At 33.2% G+C, this 12,471-nt stretch overlaps 1 protein-coding gene across 2 annotated transcripts in view; it reads left to right on the forward strand.

Moving 5' to 3' along the window:
* Positions 1-12,471, forward strand: part of USP34 (ubiquitin specific peptidase 34) — a 241,464-nt gene that overhangs the window by 104,184 nt on the left and 124,809 nt on the right. For both annotated transcript variants that reach the window (XM_054575403.1, XM_054575404.1), the window contains exons 16-18: positions 2,481-2,695; positions 5,960-6,075; positions 6,160-6,287. In XM_054575403.1, coding sequence (XP_054431378.1) covers positions 2,481-2,695; positions 5,960-6,075; positions 6,160-6,287 — 459 coding nt within the window. The remainder of the gene's footprint in view (positions 1-2,480; positions 2,696-5,959; positions 6,076-6,159; positions 6,288-12,471) is intronic.

The raw sequence follows: 12,471 nt of genomic DNA on the forward strand, positions 1-12,471 counted from the left end.
ATCTTAAGCGGAAGTCTCCTGTCCTGATGTTTAACCACCATATGTGGGTGTGAGACCAGCATGTTCCATTTATCTTCCCTGTTTACCAGTCTGAGCATGGTTTCTTTTTATATCCTCCTCTTAAGTGGATTTCAGGTGTTTGGATATTGGTTGTTCTGTAATTTAGTTGTAATTTTGATGTGATTGTGGGAGGTTCCAAGTACTGCATTTACTCCCTGTGCCATGTTGGCCAGAGTCTAGACCAGCCACTTCTTATGTGTGCAGTGGTCCATATAGTTGATTGGCTATCATTGGGTAATGCAGATCTGTATCTTCAGCTCCTTGTGGTAATTGCTTATGAGCAGGTATAAAATTTTCTGTGGAAATTTCCATGAAATTGTGATTGTGAATAGGGAAATTTTACACACATCCTAATTTTAAGGTATTAAAAAGGATAAAACTTCTGCTTAAAGCTTTTTGATTATCCATGAAATATACCTATGGTAGTTAACATTAAGTGATTCACTAGTGTTCCAGTTTTGCAAAATACTTAATTTTTCTGTTTATAATTTTCTCATCATAAAATAGCATAATACTGTCCGTCCTTAATGTCACCGATTTATTGTGAGCATTTCATAGGCTAACATATTGGAATATAAGATCTCAGTATATGAGATCTGCCCAGAAAAAGTCCACCATTGTTAATACAAGAAGAACAGTTTGCACAATATCATTTTAACCTGACAGCCAGGGAGAGTGGGCTGGATTGCACATGTGTGAACAGTACACTAGTTGTTGAGAGCGGTAGACACCACGGAGTGAACATGTGTACTGAGTGGCTGTCGTATTCAAAATGACTAAGTGAGTAGAACAGCAGATCGGCATCAGATTTTGCGTTAAGCTTGAACATTCCTCTACGGAATCTATTTGGATTGTTCAGAAGGCTGCAGCTATGGCACCTGTTGATTGGCAGCCTCATCACAATGCACTTGCTCAAGTATCACGTCTTGTGCAGTGTTTTGGCAAAAACATCAGGTCACCCAGATGACTCAGCTGCCTTATAATCCAGATTAGGTACCCTGCGACTTCTGGCTTTTTCCAAAACTAAAATAACCTTTGAAAGGGAAGATATTTCAGACCATCGATGAGATTCAGGAAAATCTGAAGGGGCAGCTGATGGCAACTGGGAAAACTGTGTGAGGTCCCAAGGTGCCTACTTTGAAGGGGACTGAGGCGTCATTGTCTTGTGTACAATGTTTCTTGTACCTTCATCAATAAATTTCTCTTATTTTTCATATGACATGGCCAGATACTTTCTGGACAGACCTCCTATATTAGTTGCTATTCATTATTACTGTCATTCCAAGTAGTAATGTTTGAGTGATGAAATAAATATGTTTTATCAGGATAAGTGTTCTTAGATTTGACAATTTGCCAGGCCTTTCAGAATTCAGTGTAATTGTTGTGGAGAAATACATATTCATATATATTGCTACTTTATGTTTTGCTTTTTATTCTTATTGCTAACACATTTAAGTTTAAGGTAATGTTTCTCAGCCTTGACACTATTGACATTTTTGACCAGATAATTCATTGTTTTGTATTCCCAGTAATGTGGATGCTGCCCTGTGTGTTGTAGTACATTTAGCAGCATCCCTAGCTTCTATGCCTGGATGCCAGCACTATATGTCCAGTTTTGATAACCAGAAATGGGTCTAGACATTGCCAGATATGTCCCTCCCAGGGGCCAGAATCACCTGTGATTGAGAATCACTGGTTAGGTTCTGACATTATAGATAGGCATTCAAAAGATTTCCTTTGAGAGCTCATACTGAAGACAAAGGAATTAGTTTATAAAACTGAGGTGAAAAATATTCTCACACTGCAAATATTTTACTCTTCTAACCCAAAACCAAGCTTCTATCCCAGAAGACCTTAGGATCTTACTTCTGTTAGCACTTTCCATGAACTTTTCCATATTTTACTTTTTCATTCTTTTGTCTTTATATCCTTAGGTCATCCAGTATAGTATGTTTTAAAAGTGATGCTTAGTAGGTGTTTATTAAGTTAAAAGTTCCTCAATTAATTAATGACTTTTAGATTGCAACCTTAAATTGAAAATTTTCCTGGTAGTTACCTCATTTGATTCTGTAGTTGTATGAGTAAATGTAAACAAAATTTAAGGTTCACATTGTGATTTGAATTTATGGAATAGATATATAAAAATGAGTTTCCTGATCTTATTTGAAACCACTCTTTGAAGTTGTTTTAATGAATTGTATTGATGTGTCAGGTAACATGGATATATTGTGAAATTGATACATAGTTCTGACATTTTGGGCTTATTAGTTTTTGTAAAGCTGTTAACATACTATTTTAAAAAAAATGTAGCTTTGTTCTTGAATGTAACTTGTGCCAAATGTTTTGAGAGATATTTTTGGTATTCACAAACTTTGTTTAAATATGTAGTTAGTAATTTCATGCTTTTCTCTGTGTTACAGGCATATGGTTGATGATATGCTAAGTGCAGATGATGTCAGTTGCAGTAGCTCCCAGGTCAGTGCAAAATCAGAAAAAAATATGGCTGATTTTGATGGAGAAGAATCTGGGTGTGAAGAGGAGCTAGTTCAGATTAATTCACATGCAGAGCTAACATCTCACCTCCAACAACATCTTCCTAATTTAGCATCTATTTACCATGAACATCTTAGTCAAGGTAAGGTTCTATAGTGAGTAAAATATATTACTTTCTTTAAAATAGGAATAATTTATATTACATTGTTAAAACAAATCAACAGTTAATGTTACAATACTTAAATGTTTTTATCAAGTAAGTTTCATATGGTAGTTTTCTTTCTGAGGGAATGAAATGATTAAGAATACTCCATTATGAATATAAAGACTGCAGTTCCATCAAGAGATATATAGCTAGAAGAAATATTTAACAATGTATTAAAATTGTAGTTTTGTACTGTAAAAAATAAATAACTTCATTAAATTTTATATTCAGAAATTGTATGATCAAAAAGTAGATTACACAGGAACACAAATTGTATTACTGTATTCATATAAAATATCTAGCCTGGAGCTAGGAAGGGTTGAAGAGAAGTAAGAGAAGAGGTGAATGCTAAAGGACAGGGTGTTTCTTTTACCTAGGTTGATAAAAATCTTAAGAAATGATGGTTCTAATCACTCTAAATGTAGCTAAAAATGTAATAGGACATACCAGCTTTAGAAGAATGGAGGTTAGAAAGGGTTAAAGAATAGTGGAGGAAAAAGGAGGAAACAAAAATTAACAGGAAAAAATATTTTTAGAATTGTGAATATAAAGATCTATAACCAATGTCTCACTTGGCTAGGTACCATCAGCACTTGAAAACTAAGTAAACCTGGTTAATTATATTTATCCTAAAAGTCATGGTCAAACTTGGAGATATAATTTATGGACCCTGTCAACAACTTACTGATTTCAAATGTTAGTTTTACACAATCTAGATAAGGTTACCCTTTATAATTGCTTTATTATTGTGGTTGTGGAGTAATGAATACTTTAAGATTGAGGTCATTTGATTTTGACACTATATTATTAAATTTTGACCATCCTTCAGTTCTTATTCCATTTTCCTTTTATTCGGTACTGCATATGTTTTTACCACATGAAGTTAGAAGTTGAGCAGATTATCAAATGTATTAATGCTGTCTGAGTCTACCTTGTGTTACAATGTATTTAATATTGTAAAGAACTCTTATAACACATTAAGACAATCATTTTGAAAATGAACAAAAGATTTGAACAGTTAATTCATAAAAGAAGATAAAGAAATGGTCAATAAATACCTGAGAAGATTCTCAGTGTCTCTAGCCATTTAGAAAATGCAAATTAAAACAAGAACACACCTGTTGATATGGGTAATATTAAGGCAAATGCTAATGAATGATGCTAAAGATGTAGAGCAACTAGAACTCTCATACATTGCTGTCGAGGAGTATAAAATAGTATAGCTAGTTTGGGAACTGTTTGTCAGTTTCTTATAAAGTTAAACGTAGACCTACCGTATGACTTAGAAATTCCTCTTCTAGGTATTTATCCAAGAGAAATGAAAACATTCACAAAAGTATTTGTATATGAATGTTCATACCTGCTTCATTCATGAGAGCCTAAACTGGAATTAACTGGTAGATAAACAAATTGTGGCATATTTACATAGTGGAATGGTAGCACTCCTCAGTAAAAAGGAAAGAACTACTGATAGAATGCAACACAATAGGTGAATATCAAAAAGCATTCTAAGTAAATGAAGTTAGAAGACTACACGCTGTATATAATTTATATACATTTCTACAATATCCGAAAGTAATTTTGAATGGTTGAATTCTATTCAATGATTACCTGAGGTTTGGTGGTGGATTCTGATTGTAAAAGTTCACAAGGGAACTTTATAGGGTGATAGAAATGTTCTGTATCTTATGTATTTACATTATCTTTTAATAAAGTCAATTTTAAAAAGTAAATGCAAACAAACGAAAAAAAAACCCCAAAAGTCAAGCCACAGAGTGGGAGAAATATCTAATGATGGGCTTGTATCCAGAATATAAAAGAACTTTTGCAAGTCATTAGTAAGACAGCTTAATTAAAAAATGGGGAATGCTTTGTTTCACCAAAGAAGGTACATAAATGACTAATGAGCAGCTCAACATCATTAGTTATTAGGAAAATGCAAATAAAAATCACAATGAGATTCTACTGCATACCTATTAGAATGGACTGAATGTAAAAGAATGATCAAAGAATGTTGGGAAGTATGTGGAGGAGCAGGAACTTGTACTCTAATACAGTGCTGGTGGCAATGTAAAATGGCACAATCATGTTGGAAAAGAGTTTGACAGTTTCTTTCCATTAAGTGTACATTTACCTTTTGACTCTTAATTAACTCCACTCCTAAGCATTTACCCAAGAGAAAGGAAAACATACCTATACAAAGACTTGTTAAACAGATGTTTATGGCAGCTTTACTCCTTCTAGCCGTAAACTGGAAACTATCCAAATGTTCATTAACTGGTGAATATGTAAACAAATTGCATTATTTCCACATATGAAATATTATTCTGTAATTAAAAGGAACACACTACTGATAATGTGATTCAACATGGATGAATCTCAGTGAACATTTTACCAAGTGATAAAAGTTAGACATAAGACTATACATACTCTGTGATTCCATTTACATGAAATTTCTAGAAAAGACTAATTTATGGGGACGGATAAACAGACCAGAGCTGGGGAATGGGACCAGGAATTACTTGTAATTAGGTATGAGGGAATGTTTTAAGGTGGTGAAAGTGTTCTACAACTGTGTTGTGATGATGTCTGCGCAATTCTTATTTTAATGAAATCAATATGTGTACAATCCGATAGGAAATTTCATGGTAAAGCAGTTAAAAAGACAAAAACAAAGAAGCTTTCTGCCTAATATAGCAGAAGTAGAGAGAATTTATTTAGCCTGGTAACTCAGAAAGTCTGAATTATTGTATTGGAATCTTGTATTTGAAGTTTTCGGTAAATCATCTCCAATCTAATTTAAAAAATCTTTTAAATGTAGGAATATAAGACAACTATACAGAGGCCAGTTAGAGGAATGTCCTTTGGCTATAGAATTATTCCACATAAATTGTGTTCTTTATGCTCAATTTGGGTTTCAGATATTTATGTACAGTTCTCTTGGCATGTGAAAAACATTAAATAATCATAATTAGAAATAGTGAAGAGATTATGAAAAGAAAACTCTTTAGTTTTATCAAAATTTAAACAGTACTATTCTTGCCACATCTAAAGCAACTATTGTGCTAATCTTAACTGTTTTTATTTTCTTATGTAAAAAGATGTTATACTTTTGATTTGTAACTTTATGAATGCTATAATTCAAATCATAATTTTAGTCAGCTGTGTTCCTCTATAGTGTGTTATATTTTGCTCCCTCAGGACCTGCAGTTCATAAACATCAATTCAACAGTAATGCTGTGACAGACATTAATTTGGATAACGTTTGCAAGAAAGGAAACACTTTGTTGTGGGATATAGTCCAAGATGATGATGCAGTAAGTTATTTAATAGATCCAAAAGACTGCAAAATTACAGCAAAATGCAATCAGGATAACTGTAACTTTATGTATTTTTTGTAGGTTAATCTTTCTGAAGGATTAATAAATGAAGCAGAGAAACTTCTCTGTTCCTTAGTGTGTTGGTTCACGGATAGACAGATTCGAATGAGATTCATTGAAGGTTGCCTTGAAAATTTAGGAAACAACAGGTAAATAGTCAAACATTTTTAATGTAGTAGTCAAAGTTAATTTTGTATATTGTTGACTAAGTGTGGTGAATTCATAGCAGTTAATGTGCCATTATCAACCTATTTTTTAATAATTGTGGTTCTTATATTAGGTTTAAAGACTTCACAGGGTTCATATTTTATCATACAGTCTTGCTTTCTTCAGCATTTTTTGGGCACTTTTGATGAGATCCCCACTAAGACAAACAAAGCAGTTACTCTCTTCTTGACTCCCGGAACATAGTGGTGATTATTCTGTGTTCAAATTGCAGTTAAATGTTCTTGAAATGTGTCATATTACATGTAAAGGGAGATAAATAAGTGAAGTAAACCTAAGCTGACTGAAACATTTTGATAATGGCATTGTTCTTTCATTTGGATATATAATTTTGTGTCTTGATTTCTGTAGTGTATAAAGAATTGTTAGTTTTTCTCTGTTTGAATTCTGTCATATATTCATAATCTTATGGGAGCTAAATGATTACCACAAGTTTTTTTTGTTGTTGTTCCATTGTGTAATTTCAGGTTTTCTTTGTCTTACACTGTTTTGATAATGTTTCATTTTCTGGTGCAATGATTTCAGTTATTAATTGAATATGTCATTATATTAAATAATGTTTTCAGCTTAACTCTCCCTACACTGATATGTCTAATTTTACTGAATATTTAAGTGCTTCAAAAAAATTTTTTTTACCTAATTGAATCAGAAACTGTATGTGCAATATTTTCTACTCGTGGTTGTTAAAGTGCTATAATTTGGACAATCACAATAGAAAATTGCTTGTTCATGCAGTTATGAGAAATCACAAATAGACCATTGTTAGTGGATCACTTGTCTCATTTGGTATATATTAAAAGGAATGCTTTTAATGGCTGGATGATATTTCATCATTTACATAGGTATTATAGCAGTTAATTTAAAAATATTAGTTGTCTTTTAAAAGTGTTTGTGAAACCAACAAAGTTTTTTAAAGTTTTAAAAAATTTTATACTCCTCCTATGTGTATTTGCATACCCTGTGACCCAGCAATTCTACCACTAAGTATGTGCCCTAAGAAACTCCTCTAGGTGGTTAACAAAAGACACATTCAAGAATGTTCATGGCAACACTGTTTAAAATAAGTAAATATTCTTTGTGCAAACTATCCACATGCTAAAAATGAATAGGAACAAAAATCAAAGTTTGGGCTGTTGAGTGGCATAACAATGAATGAACTACAGCTGCAGAGAATAGTGTGGATGAATTTCACAAACATAATGTTGAGTGAACGAAGCCAGATTAATCTCTTTATTACAATTTTATAATGTTTACAAACAGGAAACTATTATATTTAGTAGTTAGGATAATGGTTATTCGTGGGTTGTTAGTGACTGGAAAGGAATACAATGAAAGCTTCTGGTATGCTGGTAATGATTTATTTCTTGATAGTAGTACCAGTTGCACAGGTGTGTTTATTTCCTAATATTTTGAACTGTTACGAGGATTTGTATATATTTTGCATGTTTATTGTACTTTAATTTTAAAAAAACCTGTGTGAAAGATGAAATATGTAGCCTGTTTAAGTCCTGTTTTTAGAGATTATATAATAACATGGGCATATACTCACTGGCCAATCTGTAATAAAGATGGCAGGCAGTTTGTGAGACTGTAAAATAGGTATTTTCTTGTAGGATTTAGTTTTTTATTCTTTAGGCTTTCCTGTTTTCTATTTTTCCACCCTGAGCATATATTTCTCTTATAGGTAAACTTCAAAGAGATAAAAGGAGAGATCTGTGTATAAAACAAAAATTTTCAGTCTGGATTTTTTTATTAAGCTTGAATTTGTCCACCCCCAAATTACCGGAAGATGAAATATTTTACATTTGTTTGAAGCTATCCCTGTACCCTAGTTGGTTACTTAATTATATTTTTGAATAGCTTGTGAACATAGCGATTATGTTGAAGTTAATTTTACCCTCAAACTTTTCTTCTCAAAGGGTTGGTATATCATGCTAGTCTTACTGTAAAAGACATTAGTCATGTGACATTTTTCAGCCCATGACACGTAACATATACAGTGTACACCAGCTGAACATAACTGAAGTTATCATTGCAAATTGAAAAAAGTAGGCTTGAACATATCTTAATCATGACTAGTCTGGGTTTCCTGGTAAACCAGTGGTTTTCAGTGGGGATGATTTCCACGCGCCGCCCCACCCCCCCGCCCCCTCTCACACACATCAGTGTCAATGTGTGGAAATACTTTTGAATGGTAATGTTAATGAGTAGGATTGGAGATACTATTACAGGCTGGGGATGCTGCTAAACATCCCTTCATGTAGAGGATAGCTTCCCGGAACCCCCATAACAAAGAATTATCTGGCCTAGAATGTCAGTAGTGACATCAGAGTTTGAGAAGTCCAATTCTAAACACAAGAATCCTTTCTCAGAACTTAGCTCCCTTAGTTTACCATCACAGTAAAAAAGGAAAGTTGCACAACTGTGCTAATATTAATAAGAAAGCTCTTGCTTATGTTAAACAAATAAGGTATTGTAACCTTAATTCATTTACCATTTTCCTGACATTTGACAAAAATCACAGATGTCTTCTTCTTGATGATGTTAATATTTTATGTACTTAGGGAGGTTTTCTGTTTCTTTTTATTTTCTCTGTGCTAACCTTTTCATTTTCTTTCCAGTTCCTCACTTGCCATGGTTTATAGACCTCTGAACATTTTTTGTTTGTTTCTGCTTTTCTATAGTCATATTACAGCTTATTTTAAAGAATGAATGTAGCTTTTTTTTTTTTTGAACAGTAACTTGGACTTATTACATCTCAGGAAACAGATTTAAAAAAGAAAGTTAGAGTCTTCCATAAATCACTCATAAGTCTATCATTTACATGGAACCATTGTAAACACTTTTTAAAAATGCCTGCATTATCTTTCTCTGTTGTATGTAATATGTGCCTTGTGCACATTTATCCCTAGACAGATTGGTTTATAAGGCACATAATATTTTGGCAATGCAGGAAGTTTAAAATTACACACAGGAACAGTAGAATATGTTTGCAGAATGTTGTCATAATGTGAGAGCATGAGACAGAAAGTAGCTCCCACAATGAAAAGTTCGTTAGTTATCGGCTTAACATTTGTACCAATGATGAATGAGATAAGACTGCTGTCCAGTGAGTAGGGTAGTAATGTGTAGGGGTTGGGTAGTAGTCAGCCCCGTTAGTTTTTGTTTACTAGAATGCATGTCCACGTCTGGTACCTAGGCACCCCTGAAATTCTGTGGCTTCCCAAGAATTGAATTGATACTCTGGGAACCTATCCAGTGTGGGTTTGGTTTGGTTTGGTTTGGTTTTTTGCCATTCCCTGTAGCTATTTAAACCCATGTGTTCACATTTTTGGCTTTTGTGTAGAAATGATTTCTTCAGTAAAGTGATTGTGTGTGTCAGGGATCCTGTACGTAAATAAAGGTTCAGATAATTAAAAAATGGATGGAACTATATACTTTTTATGTTCTCCACCCCCATATTACTATATTATATACAGGATTTTGTGATAACTCTTGGAATAGATAGCTGTTCATATGGAAAAAGATATAACACAATAATAAATAAATAAATAAATAAAAACACAAAAATAAACTCCATGTTCCACAACTATAAATCTACATTTGCCAACCCCTGTATTATAAGACTAAGTAAGTAACATTTTGAAGAACACATCAGTATTCTTAAAATATGAAGTTCAGGATTATGAAAAAATTGTCCAAACATGACTTTGTGAAGACCACCAGCAGATGTATCCATTCTATGAAGTCATTGCTATTGCCTGATACAGTTATTTTAAACTTTTTCATTTGTGGCACATACAAACCAATTACTAAACTTTTGCTGAACAGCAAAAATACATTTTTTGCTGATCTGACAAAAAAATATAGATAAAATTTTGATTCATTAACACTGGATGGCTGTCGGTTGTCATTTTTTTATTTGACAGTTTAAGAGAAAAGAGGTCAGTGCCTCTAACTACAGGTAATCAATACCTAGTCAGGTATTGATTGTTTTAAAAATTCTTGCATCTTACCATTGTGCCATTGCATACAGGTTGAAAAATCTCTAGCCTAATAATTAATAAGCTTCTGGTTACAACAAAATCTCTTAGAATCAAGCAAAGAACTACGACAGTTTACGGTAACAGCATTTTTCTTGAGTCTAAAATTAGTATCTTGTTTCTCTGGATCACTGACTCTTTTTGACTTAAACACTGTTGCCTAGAATTGTCTTTTGGTATTTGAAAGTTTCACTCTTGGAAGAATTTTTGAAATATAAGTTTGAATATAACTTTTTTTATAATGAGTTTTATAAGCATTCAGCAATCAAAGCTGAATTTCAGTTAATATTGAAATATTAATTATTGTCTTCAAGCAAATAAATTATCTTCCCCATTTTGTATGTTATTAATTTTTAGTCTGTACTAAGTATGTACTTTATATCATTCTTCCTTTTCAATTTATTGGTTTCAATAAAACATTGCAGTGTTTTGGGGTTACTTTGAATGTGAATTTGGTTATTTATTATAAATTCTTGAATTTATAGCACTTAAAATGTTTGGCTTCTGTATAAAATGTGTGGCTTCTGTATTCTTGGAAATATTTTAAGGTGAAAATTTGGAGTTTTTCTGATAATCTTAGGGAAGACTTTAAAAAATGTTTTATCATCTAATATATAATCATTTCTTGATAACTCAGTGAGTATATTATAAATTGTGAAGAAAAGCATTCCCCTGAGGGTAGTAATAGAGGGAAGATGAATCTGTCTTCTACATTTCCTTCCACATTTCTATTTTTGGTTTTTGTTCTTTTTTTTTTTTTTCTTTCATATTTATGTGAGAGAGAAACATCAACCTGACCAGGATCAAACCTGTAATCTTGGTATGTGCCCTGACCAGGAATCAAACCCACAACCTTTGGTGCTTGGGATGACACTCCAACAACTTGTGCCACCTGGCTATAGTTTGATTCTTCTTTTACATGAACCACATCATTATCCACTCAACCAGTGTCCATTCATCACCTGGCTTCCTGTGTTCTAATGTCAAGCATCATGTGCTTTCTTTTACATTATATTTTATTTTATTTTTTCAAAAGATTTATTTATTTTTAGAAGGAGTGGAAGGGAGGGAGAAAGAGAGGGAGAGAAACATCAATGTGTGGTTGCCTCTCAAGTGCCCCATACTGGGGACCTGGCCCGCAACCTTGGCATTACCCTGACTGGGAATCAAACAAGTGACCCTTTGATTTGCAAGCTGGCGCTCAATCCACTGAGCCACACCAACCAAGGCTACATTATATTTTATAAAATGAAACATGTTTGTTGTAGGAAATTTGGAGAGTAGATTTAAACCATCTAGATTCTTAATACCACTGACTGCAAAAGAAATAATAAAATTTTTAGAAAATATACGATTATGGGCTGCTCTGAGATTTGCCAGTTTCTTCTCATTTTAAGAAATGCAGAGGTATAGTAGGCTCCTTTATTTTAATTTTAATTTTTTTTAATCTTCACCGGAGGATATACTTACTGATTTTAGAGAGAGAGGGAGGGAGACAGAGAGAGAGGAAGAAAAACAGGAAGGTGAGAGAGAAACATGATAGATTGCCTTTCACTGACACCCCGACTGGGACTGAACCAGCAACCCAGACATATGCCACGACCAGGAATCAAACTGTTGGGTTCATGAGATGATGCTACAGTCAACTGAAACTGACCAGCGAGGGCACTATAGTTTCTTCTTAAAGAAAATAATAAATGTATTTTTTCTGGTATTTATTTCTTTGTATCATAAAACCATTATTGAAATTACACTAGGCAAATGATTTTCAAATATGCTTTTGTGATTTTGGATGAACTTTTTCTATCTTTTTCTGTGTGATATCTCTTTGATTTTATGCTTGTAAAGTAAGGTCAGTGATTTTCAACTCATGTGCCGTGTCACACCAGTGTGCCATAAGCATTATTAAAACATGCAGTACCTGTCTAGGGACAAGGATACTGACCACTTCCCTTAGATTGTCAAATAAGAAAATGATAACAGCCAGTACAACAATAGCTGTCCCGTGTGAATGAATCAAAATTATACTGATTTATTTTGGCCGGAAAGGCAAAGAGATATTTTT

The sequence above is a fragment of the Pteronotus mesoamericanus genome, unplaced genomic scaffold (genome assembly GCF_021234165.1).
Source record: "Pteronotus mesoamericanus isolate MK-2021 breed Mesoamerican mustached bat unplaced genomic scaffold, CSHL_Meso_final contig_291, whole genome shotgun sequence".
Classification (NCBI taxonomy): domain Eukaryota; kingdom Metazoa; phylum Chordata; class Mammalia; order Chiroptera; family Mormoopidae; genus Pteronotus; species Pteronotus mesoamericanus.